Source organism: Podarcis bocagei (assembly GCF_964188305.1).
Source record: "Podarcis bocagei genome assembly, chromosome: 1".
In the NCBI taxonomy this organism is placed as follows: domain Eukaryota; kingdom Metazoa; phylum Chordata; class Lepidosauria; order Squamata; family Lacertidae; genus Podarcis; species Podarcis bocagei.
In genome coordinates, this window is record NC_138125.1 from 15,690,811 (window position 1) to 15,715,020 (window position 24,210).

The 24,210-nt window shown below is 45.4% G+C and overlaps 1 protein-coding gene and 1 long non-coding RNA gene across 3 annotated transcripts in view; one reads left to right on the forward strand and one right to left on the reverse strand.

Annotated features, from left to right (window-relative positions):
* The window catches only part of LBHD2 (LBH domain containing 2), a 59,436-nt gene that overhangs the window by 5,613 nt on the left and 29,613 nt on the right, over nucleotides 1–24,210 (reverse strand). The window contains exons 1-3 of one of the 2 annotated variants that reach the window (XM_081194890.1): nucleotides 6,963–7,075; nucleotides 6,181–6,268; nucleotides 1,542–1,731 (exon numbers count right to left, since the gene is read on the reverse strand). In XM_081194890.1, coding sequence (XP_081051016.1) covers nucleotides 1,542–1,731; nucleotides 6,181–6,268; nucleotides 6,963–6,973 — 289 coding nt within the window. In that variant the 5' untranslated portion in view covers nucleotides 6,974–7,075. Of the gene's footprint in view, nucleotides 1–1,541; nucleotides 1,732–6,180; nucleotides 6,269–6,962; nucleotides 7,076–24,210 lie in introns of those variants that run through there. The other variant, XM_081194891.1, reaches the window with a different exon arrangement.
* Nucleotides 7,170–7,950, forward strand: LOC308587435. The gene is made up of 2 exons (XR_014008378.1): nucleotides 7,170–7,365; nucleotides 7,483–7,950. It is a non-coding gene; the product is annotated as an uncharacterized lncRNA (long non-coding RNA).

Consider the following 24,210-nt stretch of genomic DNA (forward strand, 5'->3'; position numbering starts at 1 on the left):
AATATACTGTTGCTGACCGTACTCAACTATCTGGCATATTTTCTTCTACAAGCAACGTCCTGTGTTCAATGCATAGCTGTCAACCTTTCCCTTTTCTTGTGAGGAATCCTATTTGGAATAAGGGAATTTCCCTTAAAAAGGGGGGAACGTTGACAGCTATGGTTCAATGACAAAATTTGATGTGGAGATGTCTGCGCTCTGCTCATGCCGTAACACAACAATGAATTCCTCTTCTCAGGAAAATTCTGGGAACTTTAGCTCTGTGGGAAGCCATGGCTGTTTAAAGTGGCATGACACAGCCTTATAGCAATATAGAGTGCAGATGGGGCCTTCATCAGAGCACCAGTTAATCTACCTCAGCAAGGTTGCCAGAAGTCAACAAAGCCTTCTAGGAAAGCACTCTGGCGATTGTCAAAGGGACGCACCAGGGTAGAGATGCTTCATCCTGCTGTATCCCTTTCAGAGGGGGGCAGGCCTCTCCTTGGAAATATTGGGGGGCCTGCCCCCCCAGATGGTGCCCCTGCAAGGAGGGCCTCTAAAAGAAGGTAGTGAAACTTGGAGAAGACCACTTCTGCATTCCCATGGTCTTCAGATAAGCAGCTTGGAGGGTGACACAGAAAGGAAGACAAAGATCTGGGAAGGGATGTCAGGAAATCGGCAGATTATGCCCACAGTCCCTGTGGCTTCAGAGGCAAAGGGGCATGTGGGATTCTGAGAGGAGCCAGGAGGGTTGCTCTTTTTCCTCCCCAATGAAGAGCAGGACCTCTTGCGCCCGAGGAAAGAGCGAGAATGAATTCCAGTCGCCCTCTGAGGGCGAAGTAAAAGAGGTTCCGTAACATTTCGTGACTCACGAGGTGCAAAGCAAGTTCCATGGCACTTCGTGTCTCTGAGGGGCAAAGAAAGAACCAGTCCTATGAGAGCAGGATAGCTCAGTCAGGAAGAGCATGGCACTCTTAATCTCAGGGTTGTGGGTTTGAGCCTCACGTTGGTCAAAATATTCCTACACTCTTGTGATCCTTTCCGACTCTATGATTATGTTACTTTATTACTTCAGTACAGTGGTACCTTGGGTTAAGTACTTAATTCATTCCGGAGGTCTGTTCTTAACCTGAAACTGTTATTAACCTGAAGCCCCACTTTAGCTAATGGGGCCTCCTGCTGCTGCCGCACCGCCGCTGTGCGATTTCTGTACTCATCCTGAAGCAAAGTTCTTAACCCGAGGTACTATTTCTGGGTTAGCAGAGTCTGCAACCTGAAGCGTCTGCGACCTGAGGTACCACTGTAGTCTGAAGGGTGAAGAAAGAAGCTTTGCCCTATAAAAGGTGACCTATGAATACAGTCAACCAACCAACTAATCAATGCAGCAACTAGGGGCAATATTTAGGGACAGTCAATGAAGAGGCACCTCATATTCTTTTCCTAGAGATGTTGCACAACAGTGAGCTGGCATATAGGCATGGTCTACCCTTCCGCCATTTTGAAAGTGTCGTTTCAGGCTCCCCTCCCACCCCCTGGTAGAGGTTAAATTAAATGACCCATACTTTCAAGATCCATTTTCTGCTGTTGAGCCCTCTGCGCAGCGAGAGCCTTCTTGTCCTCCATGGATTTCAGGTCGTCCGGTGGCCAACGAAGCTCTCCGCTTTCAACATCCCCCGTCTCGGATGGCTCCACCACAATGGAGGGTAATCTTTTCGACAGCTTGGGGTACTTTTCGTGTGCCTCTGGAAAAGCCTAAGGTGATATTTCATTTCATTTTTTACATTATTTATTATTTTTTGACATTTCTCAACAGAGAGCAAGGGGCAGACGAGTCTGGCTCTCAGGCACATCAACCCACTGGGGAATTCATCAGGACATGAGGCCCTCCGAAAATGAGCGTGAACTACACAAAAGCAAGGGGGTTTGTTCTTGTGCAGATCCTGTTCAGCTCAAGGAGGCGCATGGAGGAGAATTTTCTGTGGATCATGCTCCATATTAATGAGTGGAAGTTGAGAACCATTTGCATTTTCTGCTTCACACACCAAAAGGACTTTGAATGGCGGAAGACAAAAGCAAAGATTCATTAACAAGCTGATTTTCCAAATTTCAAAAAAGAAGAAAGGTCTTAACATCATCTAAAGGCAAAGGAAAAGGACTCCTGACAGTTAAGTCCAGCCGTGAACAACTCTGGGGTTGTGGCGTTCATCTTGCTTTACTGGCCGAGGGAGCTGATGTTTGTCCACAGTTTTTCCGGGTCATGTGGCCAGCATGACTAAGCTGCTTCTGGCGAAACCAGAGCAGTGCATGGAAACGCAGTTTAACTTCCCGCCGGAGCGGTAGCTATTTATCTACTTGCACTTTGACGTGCTTTCGAACTGCTAGGTTGGCAGGAGCAGGGACCGAGCAACGGGAGCTCACCCTGTTGCGGGGATTTGAACCACCGACCTTCCGATCGGCAAGCCCTAACAACACCTACCTTTAAAATAAATAAATACCTATCATGTTTGTGGAAGGGGCAGCTTCTTCATGACCAGTAGCTTTGAATGCAGTGTCTTCCTGTGGCTGTATGCCTTGTTGAGAAAGTTATTTTACTAGAGAGTAATCCGGAAGAGAGGGGACGTGGGTGGCACTGTGGGTTAAACCACAGAGCCTAGGACTTGCTGATCAGAAGTTGGGTGGTTCGAATCCCCGCAACGGGGTGAGCTCCTGTTGTTCGGTCCCTGCTCCTGCCAACCTAGCAGTTCGAAAGCACGTCAAGTGCAAGTAGATAAATAGGTACTGCTCTGGCGGGAAGGTAAACGGCGTTTTCGTGCACTGCTCTGGTTTGCCAGAAGCAGCTTAGTCATGCTGGCCACAAGACCCAGAAGCTGTCTGTGGACAAACGCCGGCTCCCTTGGCCAATAAAGCGAGATGAGCGCTGCAACCCCAGAGTCGATCACGATTGGACCTAATGGTCAGGGGTCCTTTTACTTTACCTTTAATCTGGAGGAGAGTGGATTTAACTGATAAAGGTTTATTTTCTAAATTTGAATGCGGAGTCCTTTTCACTCAAGGATGAACACGTCAGCTTGAAACATGCCAGAACATTGAGAAAATGAGTTTTAAAGAAAACCTTCCTTGCACCCATGTGGTTGCCTCTCTACAAATTAATGATTTGAAGCTGTTCTCATTGGAACGAGAGCCAGGGGTCCCTCCACCCACAACCTCCACGTTGCCTGCTGGCTAAAGTAGTTGCCGACCAGACATGGTTGCCATGGAGGCAATTGAAAAGGAAAAACGGTTTAACATTCACACTCGGTCTCTGGTAACAAAAGGAAACGTTTGCACTACTAAATCAAGACCTTCATCTTCAACCCTTTGTGCTTTACTAGCGGTGCTGCGTTATGAGTTATTCATGGTTTCTTGGGGCAACAGTCGTTTGCTGTGATGCGTTGCTATCGACGCCTCATCATTCTGGAGAAGAATATGGCACAATGCAAACAACAACAACAACTGGTGTTTAATAACCCGCTGTGAAAATGCGTGACAATCCCCAACCCAAAGCACGGTGTATGCTCAATTAACAAATATATTTTGGTAGGTGCAGAGAGGATTGCCAGTGAGCCAAATAAATAAATAGCTGGAAATAGAAGAGCCTGCCAGAACATCAGTTCCAGCTCCCTGTTCTGACAGTGGCCAACTAGAAGACTCTTGTAAGCTAGCATTCCGACAGTGGAGGTAGCAAATACTTGAAATGGATCCATCAGTATCAATAGGGATGGTTGAATCCATTGATTCAAGTTGATGACTAATGTAAGTCCACAGATCTCAATGAGGGGTCTACCCCAAGTAGGACTTATTTAGATACGACACTCTGTTCCAGGCCACCACCATTATATGCTTTCTCATTCATCTCGGTGCTGTCAATGCCACTTGTCGGATCATATTATTCAGGAGAATGAATGTAGCTCTGCAAGGGAAAAGATGCCTCATTCATTCGAGCACATTTCTGGCCTCAGCCCTGAATAAATATGTGTCGTCTGCCTGACCACCTGTTGAGTGGCAATGGTAGCTATTCTCAATCTCAGAGCTGCCTATGCAGTTAGAAAGAATCCTGTTTTGTTTTTTTTAAGTGTAACACTCAAAATGATAAAAGCTCGTTCTGTTGTGAAGGACTACATGAGTCCTCTATACCCAAGTACCACTGAAGGAGAGAACTGTAAGAAGAAGAAAAACACTTAGTAAGTTAATATGTCTGTGTGGGTGTACATGTTCTGTTGCACTAAGTTCCAGAAACTTGGTGGATCGTGACATTTACTTGTAGTTCTTGAGTTTCTTCCGAGGTCTGGGGGAACTGGTCAGAAATATTTGAAGGTCTATCAGTAAATTTCAAGTCCTCCTGACAGCTCTCAGCAAAATGTCATCTTCATTCTCATCACTTGCTGGCAGAAGAAATTTGCCACGCACCATGGGCGTATAAATGTTAAACCTCAATACATTCATGACAATTCCCAGTAGGCTGCCTAAACTCTTAAGAATTACCAGTAAATATAAACCACAGTCCAAGTTCTGACATTTACTGTAACTAACACATATTGAGAAGAATTCACACAGTAGGCACAGGAATTGTTACCAGTAATATCAGAGGCGTGAAGAAACATGTGATATTCTAGCATCAGACATAATTCCCCAAAAGATGCCATCCAGATCTGTGGCAACATCTGGGTAAGAAGTGCTCATACCTTTCATACCTTGTTCCAAACCCCAAATTAATTAAAAACTTAAATCTCTAAGAACTGCAATGCTCTACACTCAGTTGGGCTTAAATTCTGAGTAGACATGCTTAGCCTGGTAACAGTGCAATTCTACATTCATTTAATTTGGTGTAAGTTCCACTGTGTATAATAGGATTTACACTGGGGACAAGGATGAGTTCCAAACGAGGATCCTTATTTATTCATTTGTTTATTGAACATGCACTGGCTGTGGCTGATGTAGTTCAAAACATCTAGAGAACACCAGGTTGATGAAGGCTGCCATAAAGGTGCAAATTATTATAAAGAAGTGTATGTTGCTTTAATGGAGGTAGGCAACCTAAGGACCAGGGGCCGGATCCGGCCCAATCGCCTTCTCAATCCAGCCCACGGACGGTCCAGGAATGAACTTGTCTTTACATGAGTAGAATGTGTCCTTTTATTTAAAATGCATCTCTGGGTTATTTGTGGGGCATAGGAATTCGTTCATCCCCCCCAAATATAGTCCGGCCCTCCACATGGTCTGAGGGACGGTGGACTGGCCCACGGCTGAAAACGGCTGCTGACCCCTGCTTTAAAGACATTAAGACTGCAATCCTATCCACACTTGCCTAAAGCTTACCCTTGAGTAGGATTAGACTTAACCGTGAATGCTTTTAAACCAAGCTGCAAAAGTTTATTGAATTACTACTGTTGGGTCCTGGGGGAAAACTGAGGTCTCGACTCAGGTAAAAGCCTGGCCTACTAAACCTCTGTAGTTATTAACTCAGTCTGAAAAAAGTTCATTTGGGGAACACCTTGGGATGCCTATGGATTGCTTTGACGGCATCATTCTCACCTTATTATTTTGCATGTTGATCCCCTGTAAATGGACGCCAGCCAGGACAGAGAGCAGCTCTCCAGTCTCTAAAGCAGAGGTCCAAAAACAGCTGTCCAAAATCGCTGCAGCCAGAACGGGGTACCCATTCCAAATGTTGACCATTCCAATGCATAAATCAGGACTGGGTAACCTGCGGCCCTCCAGATGTTCTGGACTATGATTCCCATCATCCCTGACCATTGAAAGAGGCTGATGGGAGTTGGAGTCCAACATCTGAAAGGCCACATGTTCCCTATCCCTGCTGTAGATCCTGGGTATACCTTTTCGGTTTTATGCACTTAACTGATGACACGCCCAAGTGGCTGCACACCTGACTGCTCTGCCTGGGCTATGATGAAACATTGTTAGCTGCCATTGAAGCCGACATGAATTTCGCCCCAGGCTTCAAAGGAACAGCAAAAGAAGGAAAGAAGAAAGCCAGGCTCCTACTCCTTATAAAACGTTTTAAAAAAGAATTCTATTTATATATATACGGTGTACCTGTAGCATGCCCTTCTCAGTGGCTCCAGGAAGCTAAATACTTTTGACAAACATTAAATAGATAAAATGAGTTGGCTGTAGCATGGTGTGTAATTTGCCTACATTTACCTGGCTGGAGGTGCCTCCTTCTTCCTCAGGCTGGCTCAAGGTAAATTCCTCCATAACAGGTTCGCGTGTGTTCATCACCTCCGTCATGCTGCAATTAGGAGAGGTTTGGATGAATTCCATACACAATTTAAAAATCTACATCGAGGGATGGCCAAATGTGTCAACGCTGGTTTCTTTCCGCCTCTCATTTTCCCAGTCTTAAGTTCAGCTTGCCACATTTCTACATCATTTCCCATGATATAAAAAAACCCAAAAACTCACAAAAATAATTGCTTTTGCACATTTTGTTATGTAGCTCTCCCCAGTTTACACATAGTTGCAAGTACTTGCACCTAATGCATCGTAACGCTGTATGCAAAATTTCCCCACGTATATACATTTTTGTAAACATTTTTTTAACAAAATTTGGAGAGGTGAATATTTCAGGAACTGTGAAACTGATAGGTTCACATTAAAGTAAGAACTGAGCTGAATTTCCTACCCCGATATACATATACATTATAAAACTGTGCCCCTTTAGAATTTATATTTACACTATACAAGTGAAGTAACCTTTGACACTTGAGGTGCATATTTTTAGATGCTACTCTATTCTTGAAGCTATAATTTGTTTTGAACTGTTAGTAATGTTGTGCGTTCAACGGTTGTGTCCCACCCTTAGATCTCAGGGTGAAGAGTGAGCAATCAATCAATCAATCAATCAATCATCACCAGCAGCATAATAATAACTGTAGATCCATTAAATGGAACTGTGGGGGAACTGTTCAGCACAGAATAAATACCTTGCAGCCATGCAATTGAACCGCACTGCTCACAGCTCTGCCAGATGGTTGCTCCTCTGTCTGGGTTCTGTTATGCAAAGCTCTTTCAGAATCCTACCCTTATGAGGTATGCTTGGAATTCATAGGCACGCTGATGCTATTCTAGGGTGTTTTGAGGTTCTGCCCAACAGAACAGCCTGGAGCAATTGTTTCATGAAACAGGTGAACTGTCAGTTCTCCCCCCCCCCCCCGGCCTCATTCACTTCATTACAAGGGAACACATTCGGGGTTAAGTTTGCCAACACCTGTCTCCTTCCCCACCTGCTCTGGCGCCCTTCCAGAAAGCGGCAATGACCTCAGCGAGACGTGAATTCTGGGCTAAGGACAATTGTACACAGTCGACGTGGACTTAATCTGAGTCAAGGTCAAGTCTGTAAAAAATTTTTAGTAGTGTTGGTGATAGGCAATGTTCTGCCTTACCACACCAAACATATTGTTATCTTCACCCACATTATTAGGGTCTCTTTTTTGTCCATGCCAGCCTTTTTCAACTGCTCCACCGACATTTGACTTCAGCCCTATCCACCACCAATACGTGGCCCCAACAGATGACCCCCAAGGGAATGCAGCTGTCAACTCTTACACTAGGAAAGAGATTGAAGTTACATGGACAATGCTTCTTTGAAACATATGCTTTTACTCTGTCCCACACTTACTAAGTTTCGGGAGAAAGTGCTGGACACTTGTAAGATTTTCAGAGGTGAATATGCTCTTGAACTATATACCCATTGTACGGAAATGGACAACGGGACAGAGAAAATGGATTCTACACACCCTAACGGGGTGGCATGACAACATTGGCAACAAATGAGCAGACACCTTATAGGCACAGACTTTCTTTGGATAAACACAATGCTATTTGGAATGAGTTGACACAGAATATATTAGGTTATCGAAAAGTATATGTGCATTAGGATAATAAGAACATACATATCTGTATATTAACGTATGGTAATGTAGCACTATTGTTTCTTTTTTCATTCTAACTCACTTTCTTCTTTTTCTCACTCTGTCTTCTCATAAATGAAATTCTCTTAGCAAAATATTAATAAAAATATTGAAATAAAAATAAATAAATCAAAAGTTCCCTTGCTGTGGCTGAACATCGGGAGCAGAGGACAACCAGATGGCAGGATGACCATTCCCCCTACACCAGAGGTGGAGAACCTCTGCCTTGTGGGCTCTCCATTTGGCCTGCCAGGCCACTTCGCCCAAGTCACACCCACCTGCCCTACACCATAAGAACATAAGAGCAGCTCACTGGATCAGGCCAATGGCCCACCCAGCATCCTGTTCTCACAGTGGCCTACCAGATGCCTGTGGGAAACCCATTAGCAGGAATTGAGCACAAGAGCATTCTCCCTCCTTGTGGTTTCCAGCAGCGGTGTACCTTGGTAATATGGCACCCTGTGCGAGGCCAAAATTTGGCACCCCCTAAGCCCCCTCTCTGTGGGACATGGGTGGCGCTGTGGGTTAAATCACAGAGCCTAGGACTTGCCAATCAGAAGGTCAGCGGTTCGAATCCCCGCAACAGGGTGAGCTCCCGTTGTTCGGTCCCTGCTCCTGCCAACCTAGCAGTTCAAAAGCACGTCAAAGTGCAAGTAGATAAATAGGTACCACTCCAGCGGGAAGGTAAACGGTGTTTCTGTGCGCTCCTCTGGTTCGCCAGAAGCGGCTTAGTCATGCTGGCCACATGACCCGGAAGCTGTACGCTGGCTCTCTTGGCCAATAAAGCGAGATGAGCGCTGTAACCCCAGAGTCGGCCACGACTGGACCTAATAGTCAGGGGGCCCTTTACCTTTAAGCCCCCTCTGTTGCTTCCCAAAGCCGGGTAAGCAAGGTGCCAGGCTTTGGGAAGGAGGCACGAGGCTCTGGGTGGGTCCAAGAGCCCTCTAGTCTTCTTTCCAAAGCTAAGCACGCAGTCAGGACCCCGCCAGAGCCCTCGCAACTCCTTCCCGAAGCAAGCACTTAGTAGGCCTTGGGAAGCAGGCAGGAAGGTGCCCTCTCAGCTCAGCGCCCTGTGCACTGCCCCAAATCCGCCTCTTGTTTCCGACAACTGGTATTCAGAAGCATAACGCCTCTGACAGCAGAGGTAGAAGATAGCCATTGTGGCCAGGAGCTGCTGCTGCACGGCCTCCAATGTAGGGTAGGTAAAACTCTGACTCAGCTGAAAGGCGTTTTGCTGGCACTGGTGAACAGCTGATTGCCGGTGCCTGCAAAGGCCTATGCAAAATGCTGGGCAAGATAAGAGCTTTGAAAGGGCCTTCTGAAGACACGTGTGGGCAAAGAATAAAAATTAAAATAAATCACACTGTGACAGGTGTCTGGCTCCCCTCGCCTGTCAAATGCGGCCCACAAGGTGTGTGGGGGAGATAGCTACCTGGCCCTTTGGCCAGATTCATTCCTCCTCCTGCCCTGCCCCACCCAAAACCCCAAGTTGTCCCTCATTCAGCACCAAAACAGCAGGCGTTCATGTGTATCCGTAATCATAAGAGTTACCTAGCCCCACAATTTTTACTCCCACCCTCCACTCACTCTCCTGAGCAATACTCTGCACTGGTGAGATTCTAGTGTAGAAAAAAATCATTTTGATTCCGAAGGCAAATGTTTTCAGGACAAATAATAATTACTGTCAAGCCTCGCGGGCTGCTCACCATGTTGATATGCATCCAGTTCATTGCCACGGACTCTGTGAAGCATATCATTAGGAGACTTAGGGCAAGGTGTCAGCAGGATGCTAATGATACCCAGCTCTACTTCTCTGTAACATCTGAATCAAGAGAGGCTGTGTGCATGTCCTAAGCTGGTGCCTGGATGCAATCACAGGTCTGATATGGGCTAATAAACTGGGCCTGAATCCTGATCATACGAAAGACCCTATGGATCAGGCATAGCCAAACTCGGCCCTCCAGATATTTTGGGACTACAACTCTCATCACCCCTAGCTAACAGGACCGGTGGTCAGGGATGATGGGAATTGTAGTCCCAAAACATCTGGAGGGCTGAGTTTGCCTATGCCTGCTATGGATAGTCAATTCCCAGGTATGGAAACTGGATTGTACACTAGTTCTGGATGGGCATGAGCTGCCTGTAAAGGAGCTGGTGTATCACTGGGTCTGAGAACCTTAACTGTCATTACAAGCCCAGGTGACCTCACAGCACCAACTGCCAACTTCCACCAACTACAATGATTTCTGGGCAGGGAGAGGGCTATGGACTATAGAACCATCTAGTACAACCCCCTTGCACTGCAGGAATCTCAGCTCAGGCATCCATGACAGATGGCCATCCATTGGTAATTAAGACAACTAAGACTACTGCAATGTACACGGACAAGAGGGCTTTTCCATATCTTCTAACTCAGCTCTTTTAGTTGAAGATGCACGAGGCTGAATCTGAACCTGGGGCCTTCTACACCCAAAGCAAGTGTCCTGCCACTGAGCAATGGTTGTACCCCCAGTTGGAGTACATGCGGCGCCCCACCGACACCGTTGGAGAGGGTGTCCGTGCACATAAGTGAAATCAAATAAAGTGAGGAGCACCCTCTAAACCAATGTTTCTTAACCTTTTTCTGATTGTTGCCCCCTTCCAACCTTGTTTCCTTCCTGTGCCCCCCCATCCTACCAGTAGAAAGGTAGCTATTTAAATGTTTTGTTTGTAAATAGAACATGATTTATTCAATTTTTTATAATTTATACAAAATACAATTACATAAAAATTTATACTTTAGGTATTTCTCAATCAATGTGACCCTTGGGCTTGATGACCAGAAACAAACTTTTTAGTATCTGGTTCTGTTGTTGTGAGGGATAACTGGAGATCACCTCTGTTCATTATGTTAAGGCGATTCCGTGTTAGGTTGAATAAATCAATTCACACGACTGAAACCTCATTCTCCCAAATACAAAATGCCATGAATGTTTTCTTTTCTTGGTCACTTCTCTCTTTTCTTCACTTCTCACTTTCCTCTAGTCTGTGGCTCCCTAATCTTGTGCCATGGGCCCCCGTTTGCACAATTCTCACCTGGTCCCCCCTTAAAATATCCTGGGGGGGCTCCCAGGGAGCCATATGGCTCCTGGTTGAGAAACTAAAGACCCTCCCTGCAACATGCTCTCCAATCCAGACCAAAAATACTGTATCCAAAAATATCCACAACTAGAATTAAAGCTCTGGGACTGGGAGGATGGAGGACAGGCAGGAAAGAAGCTGCTGCTGCTGCACTACCACGCACGTCAGCTGTTAGGCGGGGAGGCTGAGCAGCTGAAACAAGACTTGCTGCACCTCCGGTCTCTTTGGGGCTTACTCCAGCCTCATTGATGTCCTCTTCCAGCCCTTAGGATGGTCTCCTTGCAAGCCACGAGGACCGTCCAGCTCTCTCCCACCATTTCCGGGTTTAATTGTTTCCCATTGCCGTGCACATGTGCTACGTCGTGTGAGTCTAGCAAGCGTAAGTGGAGAATCGCCTGTACCATGTTTAACACAGGCCTAAAAACATCCGCGAACCTCTAAGCCAGATGCAGACTATCTGCAATGTATGGTGGATCTCCAGTGTTTCAAAAAGTCTCCTGTGTTGCCAAGTATCAAGAGACTGCAGAAATAAAAGGGCCCACCCCCCAAAAGAAAGAAGAAGAGGAGGAGGAGAAGAGGAGGAGGAGGAAGAGGGCAGAAATTGAGATGCAATACATCGCTGGCGAACTGCGTTCAGTTGTCTGGGACACTGCGCCAAGGGGCAATGCCACTGGGAGTAAGTTAGTACTGCTTTAAGGAGGAGGCACTAACTTTCCAAGGGCGAAAAACCTCATGAGCAGACTAGATCGGGGCCTGTAATGAGATGCTACTGGCATCCCAGCTGCTTGCCACGGGACCTATCCCTCAAGAAACAGCTGCTGCAGACATGCCCAGAATTAGGAAACACAAATGGCTCCGTCTGGGAGGGGGAAAGCGGAGAATGTTGCATGCCACAGCCACAACAGATGCCTGAATGAATCAGCTTCTGTGCTGATTAAATTAGACCATTCTCCTCTCTCTTCCCTGCTTCCGTTGCACGTAAAGGGGGGGTTTTGTGGCGCAAGATGGCAGGACGGGTTATACTTTATGCCGTTCCAGAAAAAAAAAAGAACAGAAAACCAGATACATGGCAGAGGATCAGGTTTGAGCTAGGAGGAATTAAAACGGCTCACGAACTCCACACAGAAGTGCTTGCCCGAGGGAAGAGGCGAGGTGGGCAAGGAGCGCGGGAGGAGATAATGCCGCCTGCAAGAGCAGCGAGGCTTAAATATCGAGGTATCTCCTGAAAAATACTCCGCAGAAATACGGCTAATGGGGAGGAATTGCACTTGCCCATCCATGCAGTTGCAAGATAACAAATGGGCTCCATGCTAAGAATTCTTTATAGCTGACTGTCAGTCACCAGGAGGTTCAAAATCCCTGAGGATGGGTAGGCATGCAGGGACTGAAGCCACTGTCCTAGACTGAGGTCAAACCATAAGATGCCTCCCTTATAGTCCACAAGGGAGATGGGAAGCAGTGGGGGGAGAGCTCTCGGACAACTGGCAGAATAAAAAATGATGTGCACAGGATGATTGGGAGCTGGCGGTTTCTGGCTAGTGTGGTCTCCAGGAAATCCAGATTGTTGCAACTTGGCACTGCGGCTTGGTGGGAAACATTGGCAAGGAGAATTTAATTGCTTCGGGAGCAGAGAAATGTGGTGTGCATAGCAGCGTGTAGTAATGTGAGGGCTGAATTTTCAAAACCAAAGATTTTAAAATAAATAAATGATTTAAATATGTAAGGTGCTGGTCTTCCTGACCACTGATGTCAGGGGTAAAGGTAAGGTAAGGTGAAGGACCCGTGGGCCGGTTAAGTCCAGTCAAAGGCGACTATGGGGTTGCGGTGCTCATCTTGCTTTCGGGCCGAGGGAGCCGGCGTTTGTCCACAGACAGCTTTCTGGGTCATGTGGCCAACATGACTAAACCACTTCTGGTGCAACGGAACACCGTGACGGAAACCAGAGCACATGGAAATGCTGTTTACCTTCCTGCCACAGCGATACCTATTTATCAACTTGCACTAGCGTGCTTTCAAATTGCTAGGTTGACAGGAGCTGGGACAGAGCAACGGGAGCTCACCCTGTCGCGCGGATTCAAACCACTAACCTTCCGATCGGCAAGCCCAAGAGGTTCAGTGGTTTAGACCACAGCGCCATCCAATGTCAGGGGTGGATCTGTAGCGACTCCACAGTGACAAATGCCACTCTGCAGATGTGCAACGGACAGCTTTCCTTTGTCGTCTTTTTAACATGTTGCAAGGATGGCTTTCAAAATCAGGGCCCAGGATTGAATTCCGGCAAACAAGAGCCCCAGCTGCACATGGAAAGCAAAGGTTTAAAATACGATGGCATTTCTGGAAGCTACTTTGGAAGGGCTGTGGCTCAGTGGTAGAGGATATGCTTTGCCTGCGCAAGGTCACAGGGTCAGCCTTGAAGAGCCACTCTCTCAGTGGTTTGGTTCGCACAGCAGACTAAGCCAAACATCAGCTTAGCAAGACTGTACAAGCTCCTCAGTGGTCTTCTTTTGCTGCCATGCCACACTAAACCAAGGTTTGTTTTAGTGTGCCATCCCAACTGAGGCTTGTGGTGAAGCTCTCTCCTCATCGACCATGAGTTGTAACAAACCTGACTGGTTCTATTTTTCTCTCCGCAATTGCTGCAGCAGGCATCAGAAGAAGAAGAAGAAGAGTTTGGATTTGATATCCTGCCTTTCACTCCCTTTAAGGAGTCTCAAAGCGGCTAACGTTCTCCTTTCCCTTCCTCCCCCACAACAAACACTCTGTGAGGTGAGTGGGGCTGAGAGACTTCAAGGAAGTGTGACAGGCCCAAGGTCACCCAGCAGCTGCATGTGGAGGAGCGGGGACGCGAACCCGGTTCCCCAGATTACGAGACTACCGCTCCTAACCACTACACCACACTGGCTCTCAAAAACGTATGCTGAATACCACCGATATAAAATTTACGGCATGTAATGCCTTAAGAGAGAATATTATGAAAATGATTTATAGGTGGTACATGACCCCAGTCAAGCTTGCAAAGATCTACCATTTGCCCGATAATAAATGCTGGAAATGTAAAGAAACTGAAGGTACTTTTTACCACCTTTGGTGGACGTGCCCGAAGATTAAGGCTTTCTGGGAAATGATATATAATGAAATGAAAAAGGTACTTAACTGTACTTTCCCCAAGAAACCAGAAGCTTTCCTCTTGGGCATTGTCGGCCAACTGGTGTTAAAGAAAGATAGTATTGGAAGACACAGGATCTACCCACTCTGGAAGAATGGCAGACGAAGGTGATAGACTATATGGGACTGGCTGAAATGACTGGCAGAATCCGAGACCAAGGGAGAGAGACGGTGGAAGAAGATTGGAAGAAATTCAAAATTTATCTTAAGAAATATTGCAAAATCAATGAGTGCTAAAATGTTGAGGGTATAGAAAAAAGGGGATTACAGCTGTAAAAGGTTAAGTAAAAGAAAAAAACAAGGGAAAATTAGATAAACTTAAGGGGGAGGATTTGCTGAAACTAATTTGGAAATTGGGATGCAGAAAGGGGAGGTATGGGGAAGTCGGTGAAGTAAGGTTTAAGAAATAAGGATTCGAAATTATACATGTTTGTTTATGTGTTTGTTTGTTTGTATTGTGTATTGTTTGTGTTTATATAAATTGTGGAAAACCAATATTTTTTTTTTAAAAAAAACAAAAACGTGTGCTGAATAGTCTGCCTTTGGGGGGGACTACAGAGAAAATCATGAATGTATACAGACTACCCCTATTTTGTGCCCATTCAAAGAATGTGCAGCCATGCACAAGTAGGCTGTGGGCCATTTTCGGACCTGGAAGAGGGAGGAATGGGGGTGGAAAAGGGGCAGGGTATGGGCACAGTGGGGCAGACTTAAGCATGCTCTGCTGACATGCACAATGACCCAGAATGCAACCCCCATGCAAACCAGAGGTTGCCTGTATGCAGTGCTTTTTTCCTGGGGGTACGCAGGGGTACGCATACCCCTAAACATTTTGTGAATCTTTGTGCTTTTGTCCATTTGCTATATTTATTTTTCCCGATTTGAACTATAAAATGGTGATTTTCTTGAGTTAAAATGAGAGTACCCCTAAACATTTTTTAAGAAAAAAAGCACTGCCTCTGTGTGTGTGTGTACATGCACAGAGGGATGCTGGTAGCCCTGTGGTCTAAACCACCAAGCCTCTTGAGCTTGCTGATCATCAGGTTGGTAGTTCGAATCCGCACAACGAGGTGAGCTCCCGTTGCTCTGTCCCAGCTCCTGCCAACCTAGAAGTTCAAAAGCATACCAGCACAAGTAGATAAATAGGTACCACTGTGGCAGGAAGGTAAACAGCTCTGCTATCTGTCACGGTGTTCCATGCGCCAGAAGTGGTTTAGTCATACTGGCCACATGACCCAGAAAAGTTGTCTGCAGACAAACGCCGGCTCCCTCGGCCTGAAAGTGGAGATGAGTGCTGCACTCCATCGTCAAATTCGATTGGACTTATCCGTCCAGGGCTCCTTTACCTCTACCTTATCTTTACACTCACACACACAAATAATGATAATAATTAAACAGCCCACAGTGCCTTTATAGGAAAAAAACCTGGTTCGTCATATAGAAGCTGGCAACATAATGTTGACCATGCCTCTTTCAGGCATATGTCCTGCTGTGTCCTATAGTGCCTTCTTTCAGGTCAATAATTACTCTTCTTGTAAACTTTGGTTTAGAAGAAATCCTTGATCTTTGCGGATGTTCCCACACTTTTAAATTATATTCCTGCGATGTGAGGACTAACAGATGGGCAACAGAAGTGACTCCTGAGAGCCCTTATGGCTTCAAAGAGACTTATATACTTCAAGGCTGGAAGGATAAACACTCACCATCCATTTCTCAGTAGACTGAAAATCTCACTGCCCTTTCTGCATCTTGTAATAGCCAATATCTGGATTTCAATTTGGATGTATGGACCGCTTATACGAAGTCAGGAATGACAGATTATTTATATTGTTAATGTCAGCTGATGATATTTTCATTTTTTGATATTTCATATTAATAATAATAATAATAATAATAATAATAATAATAATAATAATAAATGCACATGCTAGCACCATTTGATCCATCATGGTTTGAAGGTTGATGGCATTATGCAGAAATAGCCCATGTTCCTGTCCTTTCTAGGGTTGCCATATTTTAAAAAGTGAAAATCCAGACACAAAAGTCATTGAGCATTTTTTCTACAAAATCTCCCCCATTCCCAAATATAGTTTTTACCAATTTCACCCAAAAAATATATCAAAAAATCAACACTTCCGATATGGGTCTGGTTCTCCCATACATTTTTGCCACTTTTCGAAAATTCCGCCCAGATGCCATTTTCGACAGACGAATCCCATCTATATCCAGGAAATCCCAGATGTGTGGCAGCCCTAGTCCTTTCTGGACTGTACCACTTCAGGACGGGAAGTGAAGGGCTCAGCTCCCCACAATAAAACAGTGCATGTGAAAAGGTTGCATATTGGCAGGGCAGTTAGAAGACAATTCGGAGGGGGGCAGATTTCAGGGTTCATGTTATTTTTTATTCTCACAACAAATTGCCTAAGGCGGGTTAAGCTGAGGAAGAGGCTGTGTTCGGACTGTGTGCCAAACCATAGTTTCTAAAAACAAACAATCGGCTCACACTATGAAAGGGAGTAGTGAGGCCTACCTCAGTCAAGGGCCTACCTCAGTCAAGGGTTCCAGGATCCAGGGAAGCCTGCAAAGGACAAAGGAAATGTGCCACCTCAGACAGTCACGCCAATTCATGGATGGCAGAGGAAGAGCTGAGGGGTCAACCATAGGACCAAGGCAAAAAGCACAGCCCCACAGGCCTCTTCTGCTTACCTTGCCTATTTGCATGAGAAGAGAGTGATTTTGTGGTTTTGTGTATGCCTTATCCAAACTTAATTAATGTTTCTGGTCTAAGGCACGTTGAAATGGAAGTCAGTTTTGGTTCTGAAATCTCTTTATTAAGCTTCCTGTAACTGGCAATATCACTGAAGAATTGATGCTTTTGAATTATGGTGCTGGAGGAGACTCTTGAGAGTCCCATGGACTGCAAGAAGATCAAACCTATCCACTCTGAAGGAAATCAGCCCTGAGTGCTCACTGGAAGGACAGATCGTGAAGCTGAGACTCCAATACTTTGGCCACCTCATGAGAAGAGAAGACTCCCTGGAAAAGACCCTGATGTTGGGAAAGATGGAGGGCACAAGGAGAAGGGGACGACAGAGGACGAGATGGCTGGACAATGTTCTCGAAGCTACCAGAATGAGTTTGACCAAGCTGCGGGAGGCAGTGGAAGACAGGAGTGTCTAGCGTGCTCTGGTCCATGGGGTCACGAAGAGTCGGACACATCTAAATGACTATACAACAACAACAACAAACTGGCAACAAAGAGACAGAAACCTACGAATTAGAGGAAATTTAAAAAGATATTCTGAAATCATCATTAAGTGCTGTCAGAAGGCCACCAAACTTCATCCATAATGAACTCAGTCAATATGAGATGATTCGCTAGACGTAAAATTAATCTTTCACCCAGGCCCCATTTCACTGTCCAATGTTGTGCAAATTTCTTCCAGTCTTTGTCTAAAATTTAAAACACTAATTGCTCATGCACAATAAAACATTTCCCATTTTAATGGCACTTTTTACCATCTCTCACATTACTAGTAAATGCTAAAATTGCCAGTAATAAATAGTAGCCATAGCAATGGAAATGAAAACAATAAATAGTGCCTAATGAAGCAAAGGACTTAGTTCTCCTTCAACGGATGAGCTGCTCATATGCAGCCTTTATTGTCTTCTAGCAGGGAACTTTTGGGACATTTTTACTTACCTGAGCCTAGTTAAACTGGAATGCAAAAATATTTTTTATAACTGATTTTTTTTTCTTTTGGTGGGGGTGGGGTCACTTTGGAAGAGGAGCTTTGGAGAGGTCAGCAGTGGGCCTGGCGAGGTTTCTGCACTCCTTAGCCATGTGTAGCTTCAGATGTTAAAACAGGACACCTCCCTCCATGGCACAGACCTGGATTTAAACCCATGGATCTGCTGCTATTGCGCCTTGTCTGGAAAGGAAAAATGGTTGCTATGCTATTCAGTGAAAGCAAGTATCTTCAAAGTCTTCTAGCACGGACCTGTGGTCTTTGTTCAGAATATGTGCTTGGTATACAGCCCTCACTTGGGAAGGGAAACTATCACATATAGTTACATAAGAACATAATGTAAGAACATAAGAACAGCCTGCAGGGTCAGGCCAATAGCCCATGAAGTCCAGCATCCTGGTCTCACAGTGGTCAACCAGGAAACAAGCGAGCAGAACTTGAGCACGAGAGCAACACTCTCTCCTCCTGTCATTTCCAGCAACCAATATTCAGAAGCATTGGTGCCTCCAGCAGTGGAGGTAGAGTAAAAGGTAAGAAAGGTAAAGGTAAAGGACCCCTGGACGGTTAAGTCCAGTCAAAGGCGACTATGAGGTTTGTGGCGCTCATCCCACTCTCAGGCCGAGGGAGCCGGCGTTTGTCCACAGACAGCTTTTCCGGGTCATGTGGCCAGCAGGACTAAATCACTTCTGGCGCACAGAGGACCATGACGAGTGCCAGGTGCACGGAAACGCCGTTTACCTTCCCGCCGCAGCGGTACCTATTTATCTACTTGCACTGGTGTGCTTTCGAACTGCTAGGTTGGCAGGAGCTGGGACAGAGCAAAGGGAGCTCACTCCGTTGCGGGGTTTCGAACCGCTGACCTTCCGATCAGCAAACCCAAGAGGCTCAGTGGTTTAGACCACAGCGTCATAGGTAGAATTTGGTCATCTTGGCTAGTAGCCATCCATAGCCCTTTCCTCCATGAATTTGTCTAATCCTTGGTAGTTTGTTGAAGCTACCAAGTGTTTGCACAATAACATAGATAGATGCAGCTTTCTTGTTCTGCCAATGAACCATCTATGGCCATCCATGGTCTTCTGTCATGGATGCTTTAGCTGAGATTCCTGCATTGCAGGACGTTGGACTAGATGAACCTTGGCGATGCCTTCCAACTCTACGATTCTATGATTCTGTGACCCCACAAAGGCATTATTTCTTTTCTATGAGAAGGAGCTGGGTGGCGCTGTGGGTTAAACCAGAGAGCCTAGGACTTGCCGATCAGAAGGTCGGCGGTTCAAATCCCCGTGACGGGGTGAGCTCCCATTGCTCGGTCCCTGCTCCTGCCAACCTAGCAGTTTGAAAGCATTTCAAAGTGCAAGTAGATAAATAGGTACCACTCCGGCGGGAAGGTAAACGGCGTTTCCGTGCGCTGCTCTGGTTCGCCAGGAGCGGCTTGGTCATGCTGGCCACATGACCCGGAAGCTGTATGCCGGCTCCCACGGCCAATAAAGTGAGATGAGCGCCGCAACCCCAGAGTCGGTCACGACTGGACCTAATGGTCAGGGGTCCCTTTCCCTTTTATGAAAAGGGGCTAAGTTTGCAACTGGGTACAAATGCTCTCAAGAGTGCAGTCTGCCAGGAGGACACGTGATCTAATTTTGAGAGTTTAAACCACACATGAAGCAGTTTTGGGGGGGTTTTGTTTTTTAAAAAATTAATATTATTTTTTGACAAAAACAGGAAGAGGAGGTTGAGCACATGCTAACAGCCACAGCATCTGAGCAGAAATATCACATTTACCTTCCAAGCACATGAATGGATGCTGTCTCCAGAAAAACCTATGCCTGCTGCCAATGTTCGCTTTGGGGAGGAAGTGTTTGTGCAAATTGCGTCAAACACTCGACGTATCTGAAAATGACAACCTTGGAGTGAATCAGAGGATGTAGCGAAAGTGAGGAAGCTTGGAGAAATGGCAAGGAAGGATGAGTGTGACGAACGTGACGGACAAGGAGAGAAGAAAGTCCTGCGTTGGAAGTTTCATACAATTCCAAAGCCAAGAAGAAAACCAAATGCCAGTTCCGGTGTATAAATTTGCTGGGACCAACCGACTCTCCTTTCATGAGTAGAAATGATATTGTCACCTTATCTTTGTGAAGGTTTACCTGGCAAAGCTATTTTGGGTGATGTTGAGTAGTCTGCAATACCTGGGGTGTCTCCACCCAAAAGCTGATTCATCATAGGGAGGTGAGGAGCTGCCTATGGTGAAAAAGTGGCCTCGGCCCAATATACCTGAAGGAGCATCTCCACCCCCATTGTTCAGCCCAGACACTGAGGTCCAGCACCAAGGGTCTTCTAGCGGTTCCCTCACTGCGAGAAGTGAGGTTGCAGGGAACCAGGCAGAGGGCCTTCTCAGTGGTGGCATCTGCCCAGTGAAACGCCCTCCCATCAGATATCAAGGAAACAAACAACTATCTGACTTTTAGAAGACATCTGAAGGCAGCCCTGTTTAGGGAAGCTTTTAATATTTGATGTTTTATTGTATTTTTAATATTTTGTTGGAAGCTGCCGAAAGTGGCTAGGGAAACCCAGCCAGATGGGTGGGGTATTATTATTATTAATAATAATAATAATAATAATAATAATAATAATAATAGTAGTAGTAGTAGTAGTAGTAATAATAATAATAATTTTGGTCCATCCAACTCAGTATTGTCTAGACTGACTATACTGGGTCTAAGATGGGAGTCTCTCATCTCACTGCTAAAATGAAGTGAGTTTCGGGTAACAAGGAATAAGGTGCTGGTTGGTGTATGTACAAGTGGTTCAAGACTCCACTCAATTCTGTTAATCCATTTCCTGGGCTCAGAACTTTTAAGTTCTTAAGTGTATGGCTTTTGCAACAGACTCGAGCTGGCGGATTTGGAGATTCTGGTTGAAAGAAAATGGAGTCCATCTCACAAGGCCTAAACAATTCCCACCCCTGATCTAAACAATTATTAAAACGGACAAGGATAGCCCCCCTGCCAAAAGCACATACTAAATTGGAACAAAATGAAATAACACCAGCAGCTAGGAAACTGAACCAATAAGACAAAGCAAGCAAAGAACAGAATGTTTTTTTTAAAAACAACAACAGACAATGCAGTAAATCAAATTAATTCCACCCCCCAAAAAACAACTTTGAGTAAGCAAGACAGACTTTGCCTGGAGCAAAATAAAAAAATTCCTTCCAGTAGCACCTTAAAGACCAACTAAGTTACCGTATTTTTCGCTCCATAGGACGCTCCTGACCAAAAGACGCACCAAGTTTTTAGAGCAGGAAAACAAGAAAAAAAATCTGACTCAAATTTTGTACTAAACTATTTAAAACAGCAAAGTGTGTGGCTCCTGTCCACTTTGCTGCTTTAAAGCGAGCCATGGTATATAATGATGAGAATGGAAAAAGGACACATTCCATTATAATGTAGCTGTTTTCATTATCACTGGGAAGTCAGTATTGGCAGCAGTCACAAAAACTAAAATTTGAGCATTTTACTGTTATTAATCAAGAATATTAATAGTCAGGGAGAGAAACCAGGGCTGTGCAAATGAGAAGTGCTTGGAGTATGGAGGAACAGCAAAAAGATGATGCTGATGATGATGATGATGATGATGATGATGATAATAATAATAATAATAATAATAATAATAATAATAATAATATTTATACCCCGCCCATCTGGGCGGCTTCCAAAAGAATATTAAAATACTGTGAAGCTAAAGATCAAATGATTGTGCTCCAGTTCCTAAATCTCTGAAGTTTTCTCAAAACAGGCATGGTTGTTTTGAAAGGAAGATTCAAAATGGAGTGACTGAGCAAAGAACAGAGGAGGAAAAGAGGGCAGATAAATAGCTTCCATTCAATACCAAGAGAACACAATGTTTTTGGTTTAGTATAGGTGGACTGTACTTGTAAGAATTTGTATAATGAATTATAGAGTTGGAGTGGAATATCAGAGCCTCTTTTCAGCAGTAAAGATTAGCTACTAGGAACATGGTCCACACACACAGGATGTCTGGTTATAGCTGTGCAGTTTAAACTGTTCCTGAGCCAGATACCTGCTCAGTTTTAGCTGAAATTACTATTACTGGTTTGTAGAGATGCTTTGCATATATTTATGACTATTTTCCCAAAACTGCTACTTGAAGAAATCCCCAAACTTACTATTTTTAAACTTCAAATGGAGCTCAGAATCCAGTTAGGCAATCCTTTGCAGTTGAATTAGGAAGCACTGAGAGACAGCAATTTGCTGCTCCCCACCCCCACCCTCCACCCCAGGAGCACACAGCCTTCCCTCTGCTTGCAAACCTTGCAAACCTTGTCGGGACTTCAGGGGAAAGCAACGGCTGTAGGCAGAGCAGTGTGGCTCCTCCCCCCACCCCCAAAGAGCAGCCCAGGAGCACAGGACAACAGCGATTTGGCTCCAGGGAACACACATTCGCTCCATAAGACGCACAGACTTTTCCCCTTACTTTTTAGGAGGGAAAAAGTGCGTCCTATGGAGCGAAAAATACGGTAGTTCTTGGTATGAGCTTTCGTGTGCAAGCACACTTCTTCAGATTCAGTGTATCTGAAGAAGTGTGCTTGCACACGAAAGCTCATACCAAGAACTAACTTAGTTGGTCTTTAAGGTGCTACTGGAAGGATTTTTTTTATTTTGACTATGGCAGACCAATACGGTTACCTATCTGTAACTTTGCCTGGAGCGTAAAAGATAAGAAAGAAGGTGTGAGATAACCCTTTCAGTGGGTGGGTAGTTCTCAAGGATTAAACATTGCTTACTTGGTAGATACTCCTACTTTACTTTTTCAATATTCCACATCGATCTCCCAGCCCGTGGATATAAATATGGTTCTCTAACCCCAGCAGGCTGAGAGTTACAGATGGAAGTGGACGGCAGGTGACAACGGGTTTGGCATCCCTCCTCCCACCGGCTGTGTCTCCCCTCCAAATCACCCCTGGTGCTGCTTCCCCTCATAGCCTTTCCAGCCCAGGTTCCCTCACACAACGGCCACAGAACAGCTTATCGCTGCCACATGGGTTTTATTTCCCCCTGGTAGAATTACAGCAGGGCCTTGCTTCTTCGAAGTTCCCGCATTCTGAAAAGTACGTGAAAAGCCGCAGTCATGAAAGCTGCTCAGCACACACGCTTTGCTGCTCCCCACCCCCAAGGAATCCTTTGCCAAAAGTATTTTTATGCCAGCCACAGCTATTTCCTCAGACGCAGAAAAGGCGTTTTCGCCAAAGTGAATAGCAGCAGTTTGCGCGCTGCGTGTCCTCCGGTGACTTGGATCCCAGCCCAAGCGATTAAACAAACCTTCTTGTTTAGGAACCCCTTCTTTTGCCAGGATTCATAATAGCAGATTAACGACACACTGAATTTCATTCAAAGAGGGTGATTAGGCAAAATTGTCCCTTGTCTTTAATGCCTATTCCTTGACCAAGCCCCGGGCCCATTAGAATGAGAGAGAGAGAGCACACACAGGCAGCATTCGGGTTGTGCGAGTGCACAGCAATTACCTCCGTGTTTACAAGCTAATATTAATAATCCTGTTCCTCCTAACACAACGCACCCCCACCCCCCGCCACCGCCCCCAACTCCCTTCCAGAATTCGGCTGAAAGCTCCAGGCAATTTCACCCAATTATCAAATCAAAGACGATGACATCTTTCCTCCTTGTGAAATTCATCACCCGGTTCAAGTTGCTAACATCTGTTTTGAAAATGAGACCAGGGACAGTAGCCCTGGGAGAAAGCTTTCTGCTCATGATATCAGCACCCGCCAAAATTCTTCCTGGTCCAGTTGACCTCATGTTGCTCTGTGAAAAGGCAAGCAGTTTCAAAAGCTGCTATTGTGCATGGAACAATCTATCTGGATGAGAATACGTAAGAACATAGGAACCTTCTCCATGAAGCCAGTAGTCCATGCAGTCCAACTTCCTGTTTTCACAGTGGTCAACAAGAGGTCTATGGGAATTCCACAAGCAGGACCTGATTTGTGCTTCCCAGAGACTGGCATTCAGCCATGGTAGAACATTGTCATTGTGACTAGTGGCCTCTGATATCATTATCCCCCATTAATCATCTTTTAAAAGGATGATACCTGAAGGAGTGTCTCCACCCCCATCGTTCAGCCCGGACACTGAGGTCCAGCACCGAGGGCCTTCTGGCGGTTCCCTTACCGTGAGAAGTGAGGAAACATGGAACCA